Source organism: Schistocerca americana, chromosome X, assembly GCF_021461395.2.
Source record: "Schistocerca americana isolate TAMUIC-IGC-003095 chromosome X, iqSchAmer2.1, whole genome shotgun sequence".
NCBI classification, from domain to species: Eukaryota; Metazoa; Arthropoda; class Insecta; order Orthoptera; family Acrididae; genus Schistocerca; species Schistocerca americana.
The window spans coordinates 743,425,502-743,452,252 of NC_060130.1; the positions used below are offsets into that span (position 1 = coordinate 743,425,502).

The 26,751-nt window shown below is 38.5% G+C and overlaps 1 protein-coding gene across 4 annotated transcripts in view; it reads right to left on the minus strand.

Annotated features, from left to right (window-relative positions):
- The window catches only part of LOC124555677 (membrane-associated protein Hem-like), a 180,894-nt gene that overhangs the window by 33,072 nt on the left and 121,071 nt on the right, over positions 1-26,751 (minus strand). For all 4 annotated transcript variants that reach the window (XM_047129678.1, XM_047129676.1, XM_047129677.1 and 1 more), the window contains exons 14-17: positions 22,440-22,576; positions 17,697-17,944; positions 12,607-12,709; positions 6,370-6,598 (exon numbers count right to left, since the gene is read on the minus strand). In XM_047129678.1, the coding sequence (XP_046985634.1) occupies positions 6,370-6,598; positions 12,607-12,709; positions 17,697-17,944; positions 22,440-22,576 (717 nt within the window). The remainder of the gene's footprint in view (positions 1-6,369; positions 6,599-12,606; positions 12,710-17,696; positions 17,945-22,439; positions 22,577-26,751) is intronic.

Here is a 26,751-nt window from a genome sequence, read left to right on the forward strand (position 1 = left end):
ATAATTTACTATTCAATACTTATTTTAAGATGAACTGATGTATCATGTACAAGGGCTTTCCACAAAATACATTACGTTTTGGAATTAAAAATAAATAAAGTATTGGAATTTTTTTTATTATATACAGATGAAAGCCACACTTCAATACTACTTTTCTACATAGTTGCCATTTAAATTAAGGCATTTATCATAGCGACGGACGAGCTTGGAAATTCCTTCGTCGTAAAATTCAGCCGCCTGCGCCTTCAACCACATGGTTACCTCTTCTTGAAGCTGTGCATCGTCATCAAAACCCTGCATAGCCAACCACTTCTTCATTGCTGGGAATAAGTGGAAGTCGCTCGGTGCCAGGTCGGGACTGTACGGCGGATGAGGAAACAACTCCCACTTAAAAGATTCGAGAACTTCACGAGTGGCATTTGCCGTGTGGGCCCGGGTGTTGTCGTGAATCAGCAAGATCTTTGAGCCCAACTTTCCCCTGCGCTTGTTTTGTATTGCTCTTCTGAGGTTGTGCAGAGTTTGGCAATACCTTTGAGAGTTTATTGTAGTGCCTCTTTCCAGGAAATCCACAAAAATCGTATTTCTACCGGGTTACTGATTAACCACGTGGTTGAAGGCGCAGGCGGCCGAATTTTACGACGAATGAATTTCCAAGCTTGTCCATTGCTACAATAAGTGCCTTAATTTAAATGGCAACTATGTAGAAAAGTAGTATTTAAGTGTGGCTTTCATCTGTATATAATTAAAAAAATTTCCAATACTTTATTTATTTTTAATTCCAAAACATAATGTACTTTGTGGATAGCCCTCGTACTTTCAGATGCTTCTGGGGAGAATAGCACCACATATCATTATTTACATAAAAGCTGCAAAACTGCAGGACATCGATACATTATGCATCCCATTGGGCAGTGCATATTTAGCATTATCTCTATAGCACATGTTTTTGTACATTCTTCCAGTTTCATACTGCATAGAAAAAAAATTCTTTCACAAAGATGCAGATGAAACAGAAGGCAAGAGTGGCATCTATAAGGACCTGAAAATCCTTCATTTGATTAAAGAGGCAAAGGGGACGGAATATACAAGACTGCTCAATGACAAAGTATGGGAGAAAGATTATTGGTCATCAACCCACTGATGGTCACATGATTAGAAAGTGAAGCTCGGATTGGGCAAGCACAGGGAAGCGAATCAGTCACGTCCATTTGAAAGGAACCATCTCAGCATCCACCTTAAACAATTTACAGAAAGCACAGAAGACCTAAATCTGCATAGTGGACGAGACTGAGTCACATTCTTTCTCAACTGTGAGCAGTGGTAGAGGATTAAGTAGTAAACCGAACCAGAGCACAAGGTCAAGGGATAAATACTAGGCAAAGGTGAGAGGAAACTCAACTCTTCTCTCTTTGCTGGATATAAGACAGAGAAGGACAGAGAGATGCACAATTACATAAGGACTGAAAAATACAATCACCCAAAATTCCATCTCCAGGGAGACACAGCAGATTAATATGACAAGGAATTTATTCCCCCCCCCCCCCCCCCCCCCCCCAAATTTGCTAGCAGAAGAAACATCAGGTGCAAAAGCTAGTGTTTTCATAATATTCCATTTATATCTGTTACAAAATGGAAATATCTTTACATGAAAATATTCTATTAATTCTATATCAAGTTCACAGTATAAGAAGCATTGCGAAAAGACCCAGTAGATTCAGTAACATTTGCATTATTCAGCTCACTTATATCTATCTGAAAATTCTAGACCATCATTGAGTTTAGTACTGATGAACAACCTCTAATAAAATGGTACTCTGCATGGCAGTCATCGAGGTTACAAAATTTCATGCAATCCACCTTTCTAGCACTATTCCAATAATCCTACAGGTAAGGGAAATAGGTGGATTGGAAGTTACTTGGCTTTTAAAATGCTTTTCAATCAGTACAGCAGTGACATATACAACTGAAAACAAGTTCATATGGAATATTTAGGTAATATGACACTGGACTGACTCATAACTAATGGGCCCAACAAAGCATGTTATGTGAGATTGCATGTCATGAACAGATACAACACTAAATTTTAGTGTTGCTCGGGGAAATGTGGCAGGGTGACTACCTTCATCTCATATATTAATGAGTTACCACCTTCGATTTCTACACGTGATTATGTGACCTGTGGGAAAGCTTCAAATGAGGTAAGGAAGAGAATGCTCTACATAATCACCCAGTCAAATGACATAGGCGAAATCAATTTTATCTCAATATTTAAACTGTTAAATATCTGGTTCTCTTCTGAGTTGAAAAACTGACAATGCAGTCCTCATATCCACTTTATAAACACGCTGACAATACCAATGTACATACAGCAACAGATTAACAGCTAAAGAGAAGTCACTCAGGCATCAGAGACATGTCGTCCCTGTATATCCTCTTATAACAGAACTTACGATCACCATCTGGGCCCACAAGTTTAAGCAGCACTGACGAGAGTCCTGTGCAATATCTATTGACAACAGTCTACTTGAAACTGTTGGATACAATGCACAATATAAATTGAAGCTGCTACCACAGTTAAGTAAATCCTTTGACAGGTGGAGTTTAATAACATTCTTATTGTCACAATCCCAACATGATGATGTGGCTGAAAAATTTTAGATACTGCAATAATCCAATGAGTGGCCCATCTCATTGCAATATTCAGCCATCATTGATCTACTGGTCTCCAGCAGCAGTGTGTATCACTCATGTTCCATTCAGGAACAATTTATGTTATTTGTCTGACACACAATAGTCCACTCTCACTCCACTCTCTTGTATACTCTTTCCCTGCAAAGTATCATGTCATCCTTCATGTAACCAACACCAGTAACCATTTTCATAAAAGACTTTCTCTTTATTTTTGTGAATATTTTACCTATTTTGATAGAAAAACTCATGTATGATATGAGGATCACATAACTAAACTTTCAGTATTCAGCCCATTGATAATGGGACCTTCAGCTTACAGAAAGGCAATGTTTCATGCCAGCACTCCTGAATTGTGTCAGAATAATCTGAGGAACACTTCAAGGGCATGAGGGTGTTTGTGTGGCCTTCCAGCTAACATGATTTCAGTCTTATAAAGTACACCAGGTATACCACGGAGGGAGATGTGCCTGCCTTAGCTTAAGCTTCTACCATTCTCTGTGAAATGTGGTTGGCAGTTGAGAGATTATAGATTTGAATAGCTTCCCAGAACCATTATAAAGGTGAAAGGGGTTACAACATGCAAGTAAATTGCTGTGTCTAATTTGATTGTTCATGAGTGTATTCAGGAGTATGTGGATGATAGTTTAGCAGTGGACCCCATGGCAATGAAAAAATATATCAGTTCTTGAACCATTTCAGTTCAATTGATGTAAATATACGATTTACTGTGGAGATAAAAAAGGATGGATGCTTCTTAACTTGTTTGCCTTAGTTTGCTGCAAAAATGAAAGCACCCCACAACATGAAGTCTACTGCAAGCCTAGTCAAACTGTATCTGAAACAAGACATTTATCACCCCTTCAAGATACCTGTACAGAAGACATACATTACTGCTGTTAAGGGCCACCTATATGAGGAACTTGCACATTTTAAGAGAGTATTTAATGATAGTATAATTGATACATGTCATACAAAATGTGTAAGGTTTTCCTGTTCAAACAGAACACAGACCAATAAGCAGAAGAGGACAGGTTTAAAATGATGGATTTCCTACTATATGTGAAAAAAAATCCTAACAGATGTAAGGAGTATTTCTGCCAAAATAGTTCAGATCTTCACCAAACATAACAATAAAGTAACATTTTGATCAGCACCAATGAACACTACTATTTTTGATTGCTTGAAGGATGATCTGATGCTTAAAAAGACAGGTGTATACAATATCTCACCTAAGTATGGTCTATAACATGTAAAGCAAACAACACATATTGTTCAAGAAGTGTGCGGCATATTGACAGTGCAGTTTTGTGAAGCTTCAGATAAATCAGTAATGACCAAACACTTAACTGAGATAGCCTGCTATGTGGATGATGACAATACACAATTTTTGGTATCTAAATTCTTTTACTGCAATTCTGACATCAAAGAGGATTTATAATATCATTGTATGAAGAATTTACTTAGCTGCACAGATGGTTTTGATTTGGATAATGGGTGGGATCTGCTACTTTCAGTTGTCTGCTCTTAAAGGCAATAGCATCCTCCTGCCCCCATTGACACTCCTGAGTTACTTTTCTTCATCTGTTAAAAGTCGGTGGCTGCATGTTCGTTGGCACAGTCTGCAGGTTTATAAACCGCATGGGGTGATCATACTTTAACTTTCAACTCAGAAGATGGTTAGACATTCCATAGCTGAGTTATGTTGATAAAAAATTAATCTGTTTCATCTTCATTCTTGAAACCTTACTGAGCAATTAGTGCCAGGAAAACTTGACGATTGACATGTAGTCAAATCTCGATGATATTTTAACCTTGTACAAAGGTTGACAAACAGTTAAAAATATAAAGAAGAGCAATACAGAAAATGTTGCATAGGAAAGTGTAGCACTTCACTATAGCATTAACAAGGCCCAACTATAACCAACCATGTAAGAAAGATAACTGAGAGATATGAAATCGAATCACCATGTATGTTTAGTTTTGGTTAAAGTAAATGGCAGACTTGTTTCATTTATAGTATGATTTTCTATAAAAGGGATTGTTCATATTATACTCCACCAATGACACTCAATTATGACTTGATTGTGGGAGTTCATTTCAGACTGGATTAACAGAAGATATAAAGCTACACGAGGAGAAGATTGTTGGTGTGGACATTTTCTTCTGCAAGTATATAAACAGAAGATATAAAGCTACACGAGGAGAAGATTGTTGGTGTGGACATTTTCTTCTGCAAGTATATAAGCACTTGATTCTGTAAATTCAAATGCCTGAGAAAGGTATTTCAACTTACAAACATGAAAGAAGGGAAGATTTACAGAACTAATGACAGTCACAAAAATTATGAAAAATTCGAAGTGGTAGGCAAACAAAAAAAAAGCAAGAAATTTTAATTTCAGGAGGTGTCTGCAAGTAAAATGCCCCTGAGAGGAAAAATAAAAAAGATTTTTTTGTCATTATGTGGTTTAGGAATGGGGAGATTGGCCAGCTGCTGAAGAGAAATAACATCAAATCAATCTTCCGACCTCCAGTTAAGACACACCAACTCATGAGGCCTGTGAAAGATAATGTAGATCTCAGAATGCTCACCATTTCCAAAGTGCAGACAGTATTTTGTCAAGCAAGCCATGCATATCATACAGCAATGCTGGATTAATCATGAGAGGTGTCTGCAACTACTCTACACAGAGAAATTAGTTGTAGCTCAAAATGCTTTGAAAACAAACATAATGCTGTGTTCAGTAATACCTCTATTATTACAAGGGATAACAGACTCTGGGATAGCACAGTAAAAAAAGTTAAGAGAGATATAAATATCTAATAACACTCTCAATAAAGAAGGTGGATTGGATGTAAGTACAGTGTAGAACATGGCCATCACAATGTTAAAGATAACACACCTGACATGGGACAAAAACACTGTCTTATATTGTGATGGACTGAGAACCAGTGACGTTGCAGATGGTAACATGGCTATAGAAGGATGAGGCAGTCAGTTACCACTTGACAAAGACTGAGGAGCACTTGGCCAAACGTTCATGGATGTAAACTCACTGGATGTGGTAAGAAATCCACGAATATTTTTTCAACTGAGAGCATATACTCAGAAATACCACAAATGAGAAACATAAACAACAAAAGATGCTTTAACATGTAGAAATAAATTGTTAAAAACCATCTGTGAGTATCAAAAATAGGACCACATGAATAAGTATTGTCAGTCTAACAGTGAGATCCACTTCTTGTACCACCTTCACCCTATGGAAAATTGGAAGATGTCAAACTAGTGCTTGACCTTCTTTGTATCCATCAACAAGAAAATAGTAATATTCTGCTCTGGAAAACTACTTCCACTCTCAAGAAGGAAGGAAGGAAGCTCCTGATTAACAGAAAACTCGTTGTGCTGCCAACATGGTCTCAAGTTATATGATATTAGGGGAATGAACTTCCTACACAGGATGAAACAAATTCTCATATCATCAGTGAAATAAAGTTTTACAGTAATGAATCCAAACATCCATAATTGGAATACAGATACCTTTCACAGCCAGAAACTTCTACGATTTTTGAATGTAATAGCTGCTGATGACACTACAATGCACACACTTCTTAAATCTGATTTCAATAAATTATATATTGAATAATTATGATTAAGAGAGAACAAATGCAGATAGTTACCTTCAGCTCTTGTACCTGACTGGCAATATGCCACATAAGAGTCTCATTCAGTAGTTTCATACCGTAAGGGCCTATTAATTCAGCCAATGCTCGTAGCTCATTGATGTCTGAAAACTCTTCAGCATTAAATGGAATTGCACCTTCTGCTGTCAGGCTAACAAAAGCACGCTGAATATTGGAGAAGCAAATATTGCCTGCACTCACTCTTCTCAATAAAACCTCAGAATACCTGTAAAATGTAACAACAGGACTATTTTTAAAAACAAACAAAAATGCTAAAAATCTGTCTAACTGCTTAACATCAAATACTGAGGTATCTCGTTTTTATAAAACCCAGAGTATATTCGGGTAGATTAAGAAGCGACCTTCAAAAAAATAAAATCCTGCTTATATCCGTTTCAGCACTGATAGTTGCGTGTTTGGCCACTAGAGAGCATCTGGTGCTCCATATATAGCCTAACTGTCATGTTTTGGTTGAGATGGTTGCCGCTAGATATTGTCTTTACTGTGTACAGCTGTGTATACTTGACAACAAAACACCAGCTTTCAGACTGTCTCCTACATTACACTTAAGTAATGCTTTCGAAAAAGAATCACTGTAGTGATCCTGAGTCTGACATTGAATTTAGCAGCTCAGAAAGTGGCAAGTGCTCACCAGTGGTATGAGATGCATGCATCCACAGCCAGCTCCTCCAAGATTTATGTTCACAGGAAATTGTTGCGAGATACATGGTTAGGCTTCATAGCTACACAGAAACTAAAAAATGACTTCAAGTTTCAGGATATTTTAGTCAAAATTCAGTGCATGGTATACTCAGGATTTTATTATTGGCGATTTTCAAATTTTATAACATACTATGTTAAGCTTCAACAGCTGTCTTTATACGCCTCTATCTACTGTTTCGTTATGGATTTTTTTTTTCATTAATAAGAAAATATCATTCTTTGGAATATAATTTGCAAAAAAGGGGTTAAAAACTGTACGCTTACAGGTTGTCACTGAATGTAAACTAGTAAACACTTTTGTACAAGAGTGAACTCTGTCTTCACTGACTGTGGTTATGCTAACAATTAAGAATTAACAAAGAGATACATTAATAAAATTCAGTGGGAAGACAGACTCTGACAAATGTCCTGGAAAATGATAAAGTATGTGGTGTTTCCATACTTAAGACATTTGGGCTATCATTGTACACTATTTCACAATCCCAATACTAATTTAAAATATTATAAAACATAAGATCAAAACTTTTATTTAGCACATAGAATCTGTAATATTCAATCAAGTTTAACAGCCTTAAGATTCAGCATGTACTGCTTCACTTGTAACCTGAATTGTCATGATTCTTGCTTGCATGAGATCTGTAGATCTGGACCTGGAGTTGTATCATGGATCATAAGAAATACCCCCATGGCAATGCAATTTACATAATTCATGAGCCAGTCAAAACCATACCAATAAAGTTTACATAATGTAACAACATTCCTCTCCAGTAAAGGAAAAAAAAAATCAGCAGTGACAGAGGAGGAGAGTTTATACCAAGAAACCATTCTTTTAAACTTATCAAGACTCTAAAAAAAAAAAAAAAAACTGGTGTAAAATGTGGGGAAAATGTAGATGACGGGAAATTACTTGCTAAGCATAAACATTATAAAACATCAATAAGCAATTCTGTTATTTGTACTGACCTTTAATTTGATATCATTGGCCTTACACAAGTCTAACATTGCATGAACACACTGGGAGTTTTAAGAAAATCATAATTATTGATTTATCAGTTGTTTCTGGTGATTTTTTTCTGTCTTGTTTTCTAGTTCACAAACACATCCAAAAGTTCTGAGGTCTAAATTAAAATTTTAGCCGAAGTCCAAAAGTGATTACAAGGCCTGAACATATGTTACGTACATATATATGACACCAAACAGTAGGTAAGAATTATATCTAACAACGTATCATAAAACATGTTATGTTGTACAGTAAAAAAATTATTTTTAAGGAAAAATATGCAAAATGTAAAATAATAGATGGGAATTGTTGGCACATTACGTATGACAGTGGAACCAATGCATTCTATAAATGTTGGCATGGCATTACCTGTATGAAGATAAGCAGTGGCACAATGAAATATAATTTTGTAGAATGTGATATTCAGCAGAATATGCAGTTAAATTTTAGCTGCACTGACAGGTCCCAAGGTTCTGTAAATGTTATCACGACTTTACCTGTATGCAGATAGCAGTTAAATTTTAGCTGCACTGACACGTCCCAAGGTTCTGTAAATGTTATTCACGACTTTACCTGTATGCAGATATGTGGTGACATAATGAAATATAATTTGTAAGACATGATATTCAGCAGAATGTGCAGCTAAATTTAGTTGTGCTGACAGGTCCCAACCTAACTGACACATCATAAACCAGGACACATTTCATTAGAAAGGCCAACAATGTGACAATTATTTTTGTAAGTATTATTGGTGCTCATTTCAATCACAGTTATTTAAGTTGCGCTATTAGGCCCCAATTAACCTCAGAAATCACTGCATATTCCAAAAAAAACCTGTACTCTATGCACTGTCTGTTAACGTCTCACTGGAAATCCATAAAATAATATCCCAACAATTCCCACATAGTTCATACATTTTCATACTACTGCTCTAGGTTATAGTTTCCAACTTTTCTTCTGTTGGGACTATACTGAAGTTTGGCTTAAAATAGGGACAGCCAAGATTTCAGCATGCAAACTGTGCACTGGCATGAGTGCCACAGCTGTCAATCATGTTGCCTATCTGGTAACATCCAGAATGGACTGATACGATCAAGCATCTGAATGTCACACACATATCTTACACAAGTGTTCTCGCTAGTTAGAGTAACCTGGAGTTTTCACTATTTGTGCCGCGTTGAACAATGTCACATTAGTAAAAATTTGTAGGATTGAAGACTAGACTACTTTTTTTTTAATCTGAGGTGGAAATATTTTTCTAAATTTCTTGATTGCATGTAGGCAGGAGAAAGGTTTCCTGCAAGCTGCAAAATTTTGTTCTTCCCAATTTAGATGCTCATCCAAAATTACGCCAAGATCTTTTACTGTTTTTTGAAATGCTAATTCGGTACCACTGACAAGTATCGGAGAGATTGATATACAATGAAAAAGGCACTGGACCAGGAACAGAACCCCAAGTGCCTCCAACAAAGAACAATTTTTCCCCAATGACTTCTCCGAAGCACAGCTGATTCGTTAACATTTGTTTTTTAAGTAGCTGTCGAATCACAGTATTGCACTGTTTGAGAAATTTAGTTGTTTCATTTTGGCACGTAATACACTGAAATCAACCATAATGAAAGCCTTGCTAAAATCAAGCAGTGTTAAAATGGTATCTTCACACCCTGCAACATTTTCATTAAGTGAAATTTACAATTATTGAACTGTAAAAGTGGGTGCCGAACTAACATTGGACACATAGAAAATCTGAAGTGGTCGGGGAGGGAGGAGATGTAAATAGTAGGAAAGCATTAATTCCATGAATGTAAAAGTGGTTTTATATTGTAATTAATTTGATCTTAAACTATACAAAATGTCTCACATTGGCTTCAAAACTGTTTAACCATAAAGTTGAGCTCCTGCTAATTTTTTGAAGTACACTCCTGGAAATTGAAATAAGAACACCATGAATTCATTGTCCCAGGAAGGGGAAACTTTATTGACACATTCCTGGGGTCAGATACATCACATGATCACACTGACAGAACCACAGGCACATAGACACAGGCAACAGAGCATGCACAATGTTGGCACTAGTACAGTGTATATCCACCTTTCGCAGCAATCCAGGCTGCTATTCTCCCATGGAGACGATCGTAGAGATGCTGGAAGTAGTTCTGTGGAACGGCTTGCCATGCCATTTCCACCTGGCGCCTCAGTTGGACCAGCATTCGTGCTGGACGTGCAGACCGCGTGAGACGACGCTTCATCCAGTCCCAAACATGCTCAATGGGGGACAGATCCGGAGATCTTGCTGGCCAGGGTAGTTGACTTACACCTTCTAGAGCATGTGGGGTGGCACGGGATACATGCGGACGTGCATTGTCCTGTTGGAACAGCAAGTTCCCTTGCCAGTCTAGGAATGGTAGAACGATGGGTTCGATGACGGTTTGGATGTACCGTGCACTATTCAGTGTCCCCTCGACGATCAGTGTAGGAGATCGCTCCCCACACCATGATGCCGGGTGTTGGCCCTGTGTGCCTCGGTCGTATGCAGTCCTGATTGTGGCGCTCACCTGCACGGCGCCAAACACGCATACGACCATCATTGGCACCAAGGCAGAAGCGACTCTCATCGCTGAAGACGACACGTCTCCATTCGTCCCTCCATTCACGCCTGTCGCGACACCACTGGAGGCGGGCTGCACGATGTTGGGGCGTGAGCGGAAGACGGCCTAACGGTGTGCGGGACCGTAGCCCAGCTTCATGGAGACGGTTGCGAATGGTCCTCGCCGATACCCCAGGAGCAACAGTGTCCCTAATTTGCTGGGAAGTGGCGGTGCGGTCCCCTACGGCACTGCGTAGGATCCTACGGTCTTGGCGTGCATCCGTGCGTCGCTGCGGTCCGGTCCCAGGTCGACGGGCACGTGCACCTTCCGCCGACCACTGGCGACAACATCGATGTACTGTGGAGACCTCACGCCCCACGTGTTGAGCAATTCGGCGGTACGTCCACCCGGCCTCCCGCATGCCCACTATACGCCCTCGCTCAAAGTCCGTCAACTGCACATACGGTTCACATCCACGCTGTCGCGGCATGCTACCAGTGTTAAAGACTGCGATGGAGCTCCGTATGTCACGGCAAACTGGCTGACACTGACGGCGGCGGTGCACAAATGCTGCGCAGCTAGCGCCATTCGACGGCCAACACCGCGGTTCCTGGTGTGACCGCTGTGCCGTGCGTGTGATCATTGCTTGTACAGCCCTCTCGCAGTGTCCGGAGCAAGTATGGTGGGTCTGACACACCGGTGTCAATGTGTTCTTTTTTCCATTTCCAGGAGTGCACATGCAGTCAGGAGGTTTCTATAGGTCGTGGCAAGCAATCTGATCATCTAGAGACAGACTTCCAGCCAGCTCATTTATAACTGAAGTCCTACTTAAGACTTCTAAAATCTCGGTTGGCCAAAATGTACTGCACTGGTCACAGCCGTGATTCAAATGGCTACTTCAGTAACTTGGATAACTGATGCTATATTTTATATTGTACATTTTACCAATGAAAAAACAGCTACATTAAGTTCACAAGATAGAAAAATTTTTCCAGCACACTGTCTAGTTTTAATGTATACATTTTAGAACATAAGTGTACTTGTGCGATACAGTGTCCAGAAGGAAATAATGTAAGTTATCGAGAGTCACTTCGTAAGTATTGTGAGACTCAACATGGAACAGCATTAATATTAAAAACAATTAATTCCTGATCTGGTACACTTCACTTTCAATACTAGTAGGTGTGGGTTAGTGAATTAGTGGTTAACTATGAGACTATTATCCCAAAGTCCTAGGATTTCTTTGTGTCACTTATCATTTCTTTCACCTAGGGCAATGATTCACCAATGTGAAAAACAACAAGCTACACTGTGGTTTGAAGTTCACATAAATCTATAGACCCCCTAAAACTGGCTGAGTAAGTCAGTTCAAAGGTCAGAGGAAGATCATACTACATATAAAACAATTATGCCTACACATCTATAGAAGCAGAACACCATGCCAGCCCCAGCAGACAGTGATTTCAACTCCCAATGATGATAGTGGAGATAGCTATTGAAAGTTTGAGTTTTTGATTCGAAATGATGTAGCTTGTAAACCAAGAAGATTTTATTGAAGCATGCCACTGTGAAGGACTCCGAGGACACATGCCTTATTGTTTCTGCTTAAGTTTTAACAACTTTTAAACATACGACCTGCTTTAGAGTCACAAAAGATAGCCATGACTGAATATGCAATAATACTATATTACTATTGTGCAAGTTTTGTGTTTTTATTGCAGGACACAAATTTTAGCCATCTGTCATTAATATGTTTTATGTCACTATGCAACAGCGAATAAAATTTGGTGATTAAAAAATAGAGATAGCTCATTAAGGATTGAACATTCTGCATAGATTTTATGCAGAAATGTTATATGTACTTCATTGACAAATGCTTCTGTTTAAAAAAAGCTGACAAGGCTCATATCAAACTATACATACCATTGAGTGTATAGTGAAGCCACTGTTTTTTCACCATGACTATCCATATTTTGTGTTTGCTGCAGCAACGCATTGTTGAAGACTCGAGTAATGTCAATGTGCACTGCAGAAAATAATAATGATCATAATTAATACATGTGGAAAATACATTAAATGTCTCAATCAATAAAGTTGTAATATTAAGCATTACAACAAGTAAAATCCATAAATATACGTCAATGAAAAAACAAAATAAGTCAAATAAATGGGTAGAAGATGTAAGCTACATAAAAGTGAAAACATATGATCAAATGAAGGAGAAAATTATCATAGTTAAGCTGGAAAATGAAGACAGTTTAGCAAAGTGCTAAAGTGTCTAAATAAGTAACACAAACAATGTATATTAGTTACACAAAATGTATGAAATTTTTTCACGACTGCAGCATCTTTCTGACATTAGCTGTATTAGGTGTGAAGATATTACCTATTGGTGACACAGGACTTGAACATGGATTTCCTGCTTGTCGAGAGTGGTTGCATTAACCACCTCTGCTATCTGAGCATGCTTCCATGACCAACCCAAACTTCCACATGTCATACGGTCTACAATCCTATCGCTCACAACTTTACATGGATTTCCGCGACAGGGTTTCAAGGAGGCAAACGTATTCAATGTTAGTATGACGATCATCATTTTGCCTGTCCGGGCTTGTAATACTTATTTTTAACAGTGTGTGAAGAAAAAGACATTGGCAACAATCTTGCAACTGTGCTAAATTTATGAAATATATTCACAACTGCAGAATCTTTCTGACATTAGCTGCATTGGTATAGGGATAACCTAATAAATTTAGTACAGCTGCAAGACCATCACCAATGTCTATTTCTTCAGACATTGTTAAAAATACATATTAAAAGCAACGATGGGCAAAAGGACAATCATAATAGTCTCCTTGAAATCCTGTGGCAGAAGTCCAAGTAAAGTTGTAAGCAATGGTGTCCTAGACAGTATGACATTTGGAAGTTTAGGTCAGTCCTAAAAGCAAGCTCGGATAGCAGAAGTGGTTACAGCAACCACTCACAACAGGCTAGAAATCCTGGTTAGGGTCCCAGTTCGAGACAAATTTTCATGTGTCATCAATCATACCTAATGCAGCTAATGTCAGAAAGGCTCTGCAACTGCACACAAATTTCATACATTTAGTACAGCTGAAAGCTCATCACCAATGTCTGTTTCTTAAGACATTTTTAAAAATAAGTTACATAAAAGGTGTGCCATGTGTTTATTCTAATGAATAAACATTTTAACCTAATACTTAAAGTAGAGGACAGAATAAATAATAAAAAATTAAAGAATCCCTCCAGAAAAGGAATTCATGAACTGAAAAATTTTAAAAAAACCTTCAAGGATCAAACTGACATAAGTAACATGCTCAGTCACAACTGAAGATGAAAAATAATTATATCCATTGTACATTTTTCAGGAGCTTCATGGATACATAATGAACATTCCTACTCATTTTTACTGTATGGAAGAAATTGAAATCAACTGAAAAGAAAAGGGTAGACATGTGGACACTTATAGGGCATTGTAGAACACCTGTCCCAACTTAGCAATAACAATCTTACAAAGAGAACCACAGCAACAAGCCTGACATACTATTAACAATTAAATATTTTTCCCTGATTATTACCTGTTCAGTTTTGGGGAACTCATTCTGTCCATCTATTGGGAAGTGAGAGTTATCTCCACTACACGAAAGTTTTATAAGACAAAGAAAAGATGGTATATTTTTTCTGCTGTTAAAAGCAGAAAAAAATCACTTAACTGGATAACTATTTTGAAGAGAGCTATAACAAATTGCAAACAAAGGAAGCACACAAGAGAAATGCTGTAGCAACTGCATTTCTGTTCAGCATATGACTTTGTGAGTTAGTAGCATCAATAAAGGAATTTTAAAAAAAATAAGTAAATAAATTACTGATCACTGCTGCTGGCATATTGGTATAGAGGACATCATAAAACCAGTAAGTCACAAAACACCATTATGAGCACACTGACGGTCCTGCCCCGATTGTCATTTGGTGCACATGCGATACAACTGCCTCCATGTAGATGACTTGCATGGGAAATGACACAAAATAGGCCATTTGGCAAAAGTTTGTGAATGCCGGTGAGCTGTGGGACAGTTGTTGGAGGCTCTAGTTTACTCCCTGTCTCCAACATCCCACAAGCATCATGCAAGCATATTTTGCTAATGTTGGTAGTGGATAGACAATTGATTGAGTTTCAGGTAGACCGGAGTAACTGTCAGTCTAATTAAATTAGGTACATAAAGGCTCTTGGGTTGCCTGCATTGCAACAGCCACTATGTCAAGTTGTGCCTTATAGTACACAATGTATTCCTTTCAGTGCAGCGATTCTCCATCTCTGCACATTATAAGAACGTGGATCAGCAACTAACTTTGTAAGTAGTTACTACATCCTTGGTACAAAATATTTTTTGGATTAGTCATCTTATCTATTTTTGGCTTCCAGATAATCGACAAAGTGCATTTAGTATCTTAAGTGGTCCCCATTCAAGATTTGGACTCTTTTCTGTAGTTGTACAACAAATTGTTTGAGAAAACCTTGGATCGGGCAAAATATTCAAGCCACAAGGCATCAGCAATACCTAAATTTTGTTGTCCCCGCCCCATTCCTTTCACAATGCACAGCAAGGTCAATGCCGAGTTGCAGTGTTAGCAGGATCTCAGCATTGTTTCTCCTATTTCATCTAGTTAGTGGGCTGCCCCTCTGAGGGTGATTCAGAGGTCAGACAGCACTGTATACCTGTTTTAAATATGAGGTCAATGCACAATGTGTTGCAAACATGTTTCGAATTGCACAGCTGGAGGAGGAGAGGAGGAGATTAGTGTTTAACGTCCGGTCGACAACGAGGTCATTAGAGACGGAGCACAAGCTCGGGGTAGGGAAGGACGGAGAAGGAAATCGGCCGTGCCCTTTCAAAGGAACCATCCCGGCATTTGCCTGAAGTGATATTGGAAAATCACGGAAAACCTAAATCAGGATGGCCGGACGCGGGATTGAACCGTCGTCCTTCCGAATGCGAGTCCAGTGTGCTAACCACTGTGCCACCTCGCTCGGTGCACAGCTGGAGAAGTAGTTGGGAAAGTTGTCAGGAGGACAGTTTTTTACATTTATCGAACAGTGCGATTAATACCTGCAATTGCCATTGGATGCCACTTCTCAGAACTTTTTACTGTTCAATATCCCCTTGGGGCTTTACCAGTTTAATTGTTTGCCCTTTGGAATTTCAACTGCACCAGGAATTCATCACGGATATTTTGTGCAAGTGGGTCAGGACATTCCCTGTTGCATCAACTACCTTGATGACCTCTGCGTCATGAGTTCCATGTGAGAGGAGCATTAACAAAATCTGCAGACAGTTTTCCAACACCTTGTAGAGAACAGCCTTCATTGAAAACTAGAAAAATGTAGACGTCTTCCCCCAAAAGTGTATCCTTTGGGACATGCTTAACAAAGACAGCTTAGTCCCTATGGACAAGCACATTGAAGCCACTGTCAAACTGCTGGTACCCAAGAATTGTGGGAGCTCTAGTCCTTGGGCAAGATTTCTTATTACACTAAGTTCATTTCCCAGGCTGTGCACATCTGCCATCCTACTGATTGGCTTCACCAAACGGGTGTCAAATTCATGCGGTCTGTGGACTGTTAACAGAATTTTCAGATTGTGTGTGCACTGCTCCCTATTTGAATTCCTCTGTGCTGTGTAAACCATTAATCTTTGTCATAGTACGGTGTTGGTATGGTTCTGTCGCACAGGAACCCAGATGGCACCGAGCAGCCAATTGCTTAAGTACTGAAGACACTTTATGGAGTGAACTGTAACTACTCGTTTCTCCCCTCCAACGGAGCCAGCCGTGTCAGCATTGTCTTCTTCAGTAGTTGAGCCATTGGTGGAGAATCCTATGTCATTGCTGGTTTTGTGAAAGAGGCTGCAGCAAAGCCACACCATTTTCAGTGACCTCTTCAGGAGGGAGGGATTTAGACTCTCCGCCAGCGGACATCAAGATGGATGCAGATGAGCTGTCTCAGTTATTGCAGCAAAATAGTGCAGAATGCTATGACAGAGGGTGTGTGTGAACATAGTACGGGAAGAGCTGCAGACACAGGTGTTTACTTGCTGGCAGCAGTAGGCCTGGTGTGGCAGTTCCTACGCAGACATCAACTACCTCGGACCTGCTCTATGTCTAACACTATACTTTTCACTCTGTGCTTAGTTTATACAGTAGCTCAATTTGAAAGCAATATATTTACTCTGTGCTCATCTCTATGCAGTGTTCGGACACACTACTTCGCTATGCACCGACTCGTACATTGAGTTTCCTCCCCTCTTCCTAGGTTCAGCTTCCCAGGCTTGTAGTCAAGTTATCATAAGCTAGTATAGTGAAATATTGTGCTGACAGTGATGGTTCCACATCACTGTCATCATGTCTGTACAGATACAAAAAAAAGGGGGGGGAAGGGGGGGGAGAATATCTGACCTACAAATGTTGAGCAAAATGAGCATGTAGGGAACAATGTAATCACATTGCAATGCCAAAGATTTGCAATGTGAAGCTGAAGTAAGAAGGAAACCAGTCAAAGACTAGCTCATACAGTAAGAAAAAACAACATACACAAGGGAAAAATATACAAGAAGGTAATAATGAACACTCACGTGAATGATTTATTATAACAATTAATAAAATGAAAAACATTTTAAAGAGATTAGTGGATGGAAAATGAGTTAAACTCAACACTGGGGAAATCGAACAAAACACAAATTCCCAACTGAATTTTGAAACTTCAAGCAACACTCATATGTTTACCACCCAAGTTTGAAAGAGAAACAACTATTCCTAATGCAAAAATTACAAAAAAAGAAAAAGAAAAAGTAGAGCTCTCATAAAGGTCTGTTCTTCATCTACTTCAAGGTAAACATATACGATACTAAGTGGGATAGATTATAGTGTTTTGTACATGATGACAAGAGTGATCGAAGAACAAAATTAATATTACAATATTGTTAAAAACCATTACTCACCATAATTCTCTACTGTCTGTAGTACATTCATATAAGCTCTAACACTTATCAGAAGTTCTGAAGGTTTAGCGATTTCACTAGTATCTGGATTGTACATCACCATTCCTACAAGTGCCCGTGCAAACCTTGTTTCCAAATGCTGTGTCAGATATTCACGGGGTGCAAAAGTGTAATCCCACACATTGATGGTTGAGCAATAGTTAATGGCAAAACATAGTTCAGTCAATGCCATGTGAAGTTTATCCATGCTAAAAATAAAAATTACAGTAACTCTTACTTTCTAGCTAATAATAGAAAAATTTAGTCAGTGGCACAAAAAGAATAGGCCATACAAATTGGAAAATACGTTTAAATAAAATGTATTAATTTATAATAATTTTTGGACTTAAGTCTGTTGTAGTATAGCGTACTATTACAAATTACTTTATCACAACAACTTGTACCAGAGACTACATCATACACAATATATGTTATTAAAGATCCTGAAATTGAATTTACTCAACAACTACATGCATGTTATGCCCTAAACCAAATAATTTTTAATGAGAAAGAAAGATATAATGTACTTTATAAACACATCTCTTGTGTATGGGAAACAACCTGATCCTATTGATCCATTAACCATATAAGCTCATGACACTGTTAACAAAATTGTTGTGTTTGTAAATCTTGTTATTGACATCCAACCATAAGAAAACTCATATTATGCCTTAGCGAGTAAGGAAAATGACAAGCAAAATGCTGACATTCCACACAGCTACCAACTTCTGCCTTACAATTGAATCAAACACTTTTAGATTCTTCTATATGGTACTGAAAAATCTTGAGTGAAGTACAAGCAAAAGAATGTGAAAAGATAGCTCAAGGAAGAGAGGAACATTAGAGTTCAACATCCCATTAATAAGATCATTAGAAAAGGAGCACAGAATCTGATTGGAGAATGGAAGGGCAGGGAAATTGGTGATGTCCTTTACAAAAGAAAGGAAGGCACATCAGTGTTTAATGTCCTGTTGAAAACAAGGTCATTAACTTTAGAAAAGAATTATCCCAGCTGTAGTGCTGACATATTTAGGGAAAGCTGGCTGTCCTTGCACACAGGTCCTGTGTGCTAACCATTAAATGACTTTGCTTCATAAACGTGAAGATAACCATTAACTGGTTAGTGCAAGCACACAAACTGTATAGTGCAAGCATTGAGTTGCAAACTGGCAAATAAACATGTTCTAGTTTTTCATGGTTATATAAACCGCTCAGTACCTGTATACATTGTGTGATTATCTCCACACATTCTATAGAAAGTTTTCTTTAAATTTTGTATGGAAAGTTCTGATTGAGAATTACAAATTATTTAGGAATAAAGGAGACAACTAACCGAAAGGCAGAAGTTCTGCGTCATCGACAGGTACACAGACACAAGGTACAGAGCTTTGCCAGCTTTTGGAATGAACTTCCTTTTCCAACCTTGTAGGAGAAAAACACACACACACACACACACACACACACACACACACACACACACACACACACATGCACATGTCTGTCTCCATATATCGTGCTCAGTCAACTGCCAGCTCTTTCCTGTGCCAGGGTGAGTGTACTGGGGTGAGGTGGGCACCCCTGTACACTCACCGTTGGCCAGGAAAGAGCTGGCAATCGACTGAGCACAATGTAGGGAGACAGGCATGTGCGTGTTTTCCTATAAGCTTGAAAAAGGAAGTCCATTTCGAAAGCTATTGACAATGCAGCACTTCTGCCTTTCAGTAAGTCATCTCCTTTATTCCTAAGTAATTCTTTTTATTTATTTTTTTATTTTGTTATCCTGGTGGGCTAAATTAAATCTGTGCTCTCTTTAACTATATAGTGACCTTTGACTGTCACTGACCACAGCTTAATTAAGAGTCTGAATTTCAAACTCTGTGATCAAGCCCAATGGACCACATAATGCCAACTGGCTGCCACATCATTTTCTGCAAATGGTGTCATTGATATTGAGAAGCACATGGTCACATTATCTCAGCTGTTGACATCTTCCTGAGAACCGGAACCACAACTTTTCATTCAAACAGTTCCTCAATTGTCCTTTCCAGCCCTACCTAGTTCCCTCACCAAGGAGAAATTCCTGGCAGTACTAGAAATTGAACCTAGCTCCTCTGCATGGTTGTCACACATGCTGATTGCTTTGATACAGACACAGACAACCTATCCCCTGGCGTGGCATAGCTAAACCCAGAAATCTGGATTATTAAAAACTTGACAGATTCCTTCTCATTAAATAGCTTCAGTTTAGTAATGAAAAAATTATTATCTACAACTTATAACTAGCCCTTTTTTTCTTTTTTTCACTGTCTGAGTTGGGTTCAAATTTTCAGTCTCCTACAATTCAAACTGTAATAAAAAACATTAGGACCTCAAAACTATGAAAACACTTTTGGAAGAAACCAAGATGTCTTTATAAATCTGAAACTGTCAGGGACTATTAAGAAAGCATATTATAAATACACCAAGGCAATAAAACTCATGAGATACCTCCCAATATCATGTCCAATCTCCTTTTGCCCGGCATAATGCAACAGCTTTATGTGGCATGGACTCAACACAAGTTGTTGGAAGTCCCCTGCAAAAACACTGAGTCATGTTGCCTATAGCTGTTCATAGTTGCAAAAGTATTGCTGGTACAGGACTTTGCACATGAACTGACCTCTCAATTATGTCCGGTAAATGTTAGATGGGATTGATGTTAGGTGATCTGAGTGGCCAAATCATTCACTCAAACTGTCTAGAATGTTCTTCAAACTAATCACAAAGAACTGTGGCCCAGTGACATGACACATTGTCATCCACAAAAATCCTATGATTAAATGACTGCAGATGGTCTCCAAGTAGTCAAATACAACCATTTCCAGTCAATGATCAGTTCAGTTGGACCGGAGGACCCACTCTATTCCGTGTAAACATAGCTCACATCATTATGGAGCCACCACCAGCTTGCACAGTGCCTTGTTGACAACCTGAGTCAATAGCTTTGTGGGGTCTGCACCACAACTGCATCCTGCCATCAGCTCTTACCAACTGAAATCGGGACTCATCTGGCCAGGCCATAATTTTCCAGTACTCTAGGGTTCACAAGCCCAGGAGAGGTGATGCAGGCGATATCATGCTGTTAGCAAAGGCACACTCATCAGTTGTCTGCTGCAACAGTCCATTAACAACAAATTTTGCTGGACTGTCCTAAAGGATACATTCATCATACATCACACATTGATCTCTGAGGTTATTTCACACAATACTGCTTGTCTGTTAGCACCGACAACTCTACGCAAATGCTGCTACTCTCCATCGTTACGCGAAGGCGGTCAGCCACTGCATTGTCTGTGGTGAGGTAATGCTTGAAATGTTGTATTCTCAGCACATTCTTGACATGCCAGATCTTGCAATATTGAATTACCTAAAAATTGCGAAATGGAATGTCCCATGCATCTAGCTCCGACTACCATACCGCTTTCAAAGACTGTCAATTCGAGTCACGCGACCATAATCATGTTGGAAAATTTTTCACTTGAATCACCTGAGTACAAATGACAGCTCCACCAATGCATAGCCCTTTTATACCTAGTGTACACTATACTACTGCCATCTTTATATGTGCGTATCACTATCACATGACTTTTGTCACCTCAGTGTAAATACCCCAAGCTCACTGATGACTGACCTGTGTATGTATCATTTTAGGGTTGTAAACACTAACCTGTCTGCATATTAGCTTTGCAAGATGCCAGGAGCACTGAGTATGAAACAAATATTTTTCTGTTGTCATTTTTAAACATTTACATTTAGTTTGCGAGACCATTTGTCATTAGACTGAGTTTGGTCCATTCTTGTCTAGAGAAAACTTTCTACTGCTTACATTAGTTGGACATAAATGTGGTTTCCGTTTCTTTTAGCACTCAATTTTCATTTCATCCAATCTAGTTTACAGAAGACATTAAGATCTCATTTATTAAATTTTGTTGCAATATATTACAATCACCAATACAATATTTTTATAGCTGATGAAGTTTAATGGAAAATTATATCTTGTTCAAACTGTCAAAACATCATGAATAAATTACTCTACTGAGAATATGCAACTGTCCTTAGTGAGCCAATCTCAGTTCTCCAGTAAATCTCTTTTAGTTTAAACATATTTTCAAGTCAATATACTAGACTGTCTGTCAACAGAATTCCAAGAAATTACAGGACGCATTTCTTCATATACTATGTTTGAGAAACTTTAACAAGTTACAAGTCTCATGTAATAAAAAAAAATTACAATTTTCAATAATACATATGAGGTAGCGATGGTTAATATTTCAGGTTTATTAAGTATTTCAATTAATGTTCCAAAAACTGGGATATTAGTAATAATGGAGTAAATAATGTAATATCACTTTACTGTGTTCAACTGAATTGGATCATGTTTCCAGTCGAAACACAAGCAGTTGTCCTTTCCAAATAGGTACTTTTTAAGTACTAGAAATGTGTGACATTCAAGACTATCGAGTTCTGAATTTTGTATGTCATAAAACATAAACAGCACAAAAATACTGAGAAAGACTATTCACATTAAAGACATTTTTCACTGATTTAATTGACTAGGAGTGACCCATATTCTTAAAATTATATAGGAAAATGAAACTACCAGCACGTTACTAACTGCCAGAAAAAAATACTTCCATCATATAAATGTGGGAAAAAAAACCTTACGTGGTGAGTTCTTCTCTGGTTTTTCGATAGCTTTCAACTCCAGGTTTGGCTATTTCTGGAGAACTCTTCTTATTCTTGTCTTTCTTTTTTCTGTTTACAACCTGTGATATTAAAATTGCACAGTGTTTTGGAAGTAGCTGAAAAATAAAACGTAAACTTTGAGAATTTTAAAAAGTTAATAGGTTGTTTTAAATACACTAAGAAGCAAATTTCTAAGCAAAAGTCTTGGGAGATCAATTATCAACAGTCTTCCACACTTCCTACAAGACAAAGCTGGAATTTGATATAGCTTTAGATTAAATCTAGTATTGTTGAGAGAAGTTGCATCATTTCATTTCTTCAAGTTCATCATGGACTGTTAGTGAATCAGCTGTTGTAATCAATGTATCTGTGTCTTGTTCCAGTTTAATTAACTGTACTATTCTTGAGCTCACAGAACCTCCTTTTTACTAGTGAATGCTTTGGTTACTAATACTTTATTCCTAGACCTTTTTTATCACATTCACAACATATATAAACATATTTTTTTGCTTCTTTCTTGGTTAGTCCCCACATCTTCAAACAAAGTCAAACTGGACTCCAAACTCAAATCATTTTAAGAATTTGTGCACACAAGAGCATGATGAAGAAATTTTAATTGTTTTCTACACTGTCCAATCACATTAGTGAGACTACCTGTCAGAAGCCTGAATAACCACCTTTCACAGTGCGGACTCCTGCGAGACATGCAGAAAGAGAGTCAACGAGGTTCTGGAAGATACCAACAGAAACACTGTGGCCATCTGCCCTAAGTTTCCATGGCACGAACAGCCTGATTGATGTGGTCCCACAGATTCTCTATTGTGTTTAAATCCAGGGAGTTCGGTGTCCAAAGGAGTACAGTAAACTCATCCTGGTGCTCTTTGAACCAGGCATGTACACTGCGAGCTGTGTGACACATTGCATTGTCCTGCTGGTAGATGCCATTGTGCCAGGGAAAAAACAAAGTGCATGCAGGGGTAAACATAGGCCCCAATGATAGATGCTTACTTATATTGAACCACTGTGCTTTCCAGAATGATGACATCACCCATGGAAGGCCACAAAAACATTCCCCAGACCATAACACAATCAGGGTCTTTGCTTTCAGGTGTTTCACATTGCACACACCAAAGGCCATCTCTCCAATGGAGCATAAAATGTGATTCATCTGAAAAGGACACATGTCGGCACTCAGTGAATGCCTAGTTGCAGTATCAGTGTGCAAATTCCACACTTAATTGCTGATGAACAGCAGTCTGCATAGGCATATGAAACAGACACCTGCTGCAGAGGCCCATACATAGCAACAACTGAACAGTCATTGAAAAGACATTTTTGGTAGCTTCCTGGTTCATCTGTGGTGAGTTTCTCAACAGCTACATGTCTACTTGCCAGTAAACATCACCACAGCCGTCGTTCACTCCTATCATCTATGGCCCATGGGGCACCACAGTTGCCTCAGTGCCGGTTTTGGATAGTACCTTTTTGCCATGCATGGTATACTTTAACCACAGTGGTACACAAACAGTTTACAAATTTAGGTGTTTCAGAAATACTTCCACATTTGGACCAAAAGCCAATGATCGTCCCCTTTTGGATGTCAGATAAAAGGCTCTGTTCCTGCATTATGGTACTGACTGTACTGTTTTTCCACAACGTGCTTTATACACCCTCCAGTGCTAGTGCTGTCATCTGCCATTTGTGAGTGGCTACTGCACACAAGCATCAAACAAACGTGGTGGTCACATTAATGTGAATGGACCAAGTATATATATCTGATCCACTGTTCACTGTTGCCTTTACTGCTAAATTATTTACATTCTGCCAGAAATCTCAATATTTTCTTTCTTTAATGTTGCTCTCAATTAACAAACCTACAGTAACGAAAATCAGATACACAGTAAATAATTTCCACACATTAATTATAGTCAAAACAATGGTTCATTACAGCTGAAAAATACAAAACAACTGAACTGTTAACTGAATGAACAGGATAGTGTTGACAGAATTTGATCAAGTACTGTTACACACAAATGAAGACAAATTTCATTAAAAATGAAAGGAGAAAGTTGCAGACATGACATTTGACAAAATACCAGGGGCACAGAGGATGATAGATTAAAGGCCAAAATACTAAATGTCTTTTTCCAAAGCTGTTTCACAGAGGAAGACTGCACTGTAGTTCCTTCTCTAGATTGTTGCACAGATGACAAAATGGTAGATATCGAAATAGATGACAGAGGGATAGAAAAACAATTAAAATCGCTCAAAAGAGGAAAGGCCGCTGGACCTGATGGGATACCAGTTCAATTTTACACAGAGTACAGAAAGGAACTTGCCCCCCTTCTTGCAGCGGTGTACTGTAGGTCTCTAGAAGAGTGTAGCATTCCAAAGGATTGGAAAAGGGCACAAGTCATCCCCATTTTCAAGAAGGGATGTTGAACAGATGTGTAGAACTATAGACCTATATCTCTAACATCGATCAGTCGTAGAATTTTGGAACACGTATTATGTTCGAGTATAACGACTTTTCTGGAGACTAGAGGGCCATAGACACGGGTTCCCAAGTAGATGCCATGTTTCTTGACTTCCGCAAGGCGTTCGATACAGTTCCCCACAGTTGTTTAATGAACAAAGTAAGAGTATATGGACTATCAGACCAATTGTGTGATTGGATTGAAGAGTTCCTAGATAACAGAACGCACTATGGAGAGAAGTCTCCCGAAGTAAGAGTGATTTCAGGTGTGCCGCAGGGGAGTGTCATAGGACCGTTGCTATCACAATATATATAAATGACCTTGTGGATAACATCGGATGTTCACTGAGGCTATTTGTGGATGATACTGTAGTATATCGAGAGGTTGTAACAATGGAAAATTGTGCTGAAATGCAGGAGGATCTGCAATGAATTGACGCATGGTGCAGGGAATGGCAATTGAATCTCAATGTAGATAAGTGAAATGTGCTGCGAATACATAGAAAGAAAGATCCTTTATCATTTAGCTAGAATATAGCAGGTCAGCAACTGGAAGCAGTTAATTCCATAAATTATCTGGGAGTAGGCATTAGGAGTGATTTAAAATGGAATGACCATATAAAATTAATCGTCTGTAAAGCAGATGCCAGACTGAGATTCACTGGAAGAATCCTAAGGAAATGCAGTCCAAAAACAAAGGAAGTAGGTTACAGTAGACTTGTTCGCCCACTGCTTCAATACTGCTCATCGGTGTGGGATCCGTAGCAGATAGGGTTGATAGAAAAGATAGAGAAGATCCAACGGAGAGCAGCGCACTTCGTTACAGGATCACTTAGTAATCGCAAAAGCATTACGGAGATGATAGATAAACTCCAGTGGAAGTCTCTGCAAGAGAGACGCTCAGTAACTCGGTACAGGCTTTTGTTGAAGTTTCGAGAACATACCTTCACCGAGGAGTGAAGCAGTATATTGCTCCCTCCTACGTATATCTCATGCAGAGACCATGAGGATAAAATAAGAGAGATTAGAGCCCACACAGAGGCATACCGACAATCTTTCTTTCCACAACCAATACAAGACTGGAATAGAAGGGAGAACCGATATAGGTACTCAAGGTACCCTCCGCCACTTGCGGAGTATAGATGTAGATGTAGATTTATAATCTTAAAAGAAAGATTGTAACTTCAACTTGTCTTGCTCTGAACACAAAATGCTTATAACTAACAACATTATCTGTTAATATTTAAAGGCCCAGTGTTGAAGACATATTAAAAAGTAAAAGTGGAACTTGCACTCTGAGGGTATTGTACAAACTTAATTATGTATATAGATGATAGTAATGACAATAGTAATAACAGTAATAATTAATAATAATAATAATAATAATAATAATAATAATAATTGTGTGTAGCTCAGGGGCCTGGTCCAAGTCTTTCTATCAAATACCACTTTGGCAACTTGTGAGTCCCTAACATACCCTAATTATTCAACCGGGGAAAGTGGATCTACAGTTTAACATGGAATCTGAACCTGATTCAAACCAGCAACCACTCAGTTTCCAGGCATGCCCTTTACCACTCGACCACCAGGCCAGATATTTATATACGTAGTTGATCTTTAGGTAGGGACAGGAAAATTTCACAAAAACAATAATGCAAAAAATAATACAAAATTAGCAGTTTTCAGTGAAATAACACAAAATCAATGATTTTTATGATATATTGCAAAATTTGACATTTTACTGTATAAAAATGTTATAGATCTGCAGGCAGTCGTTTACTAATACCCATAACTGGCAGTTACTGAATGTTAAAA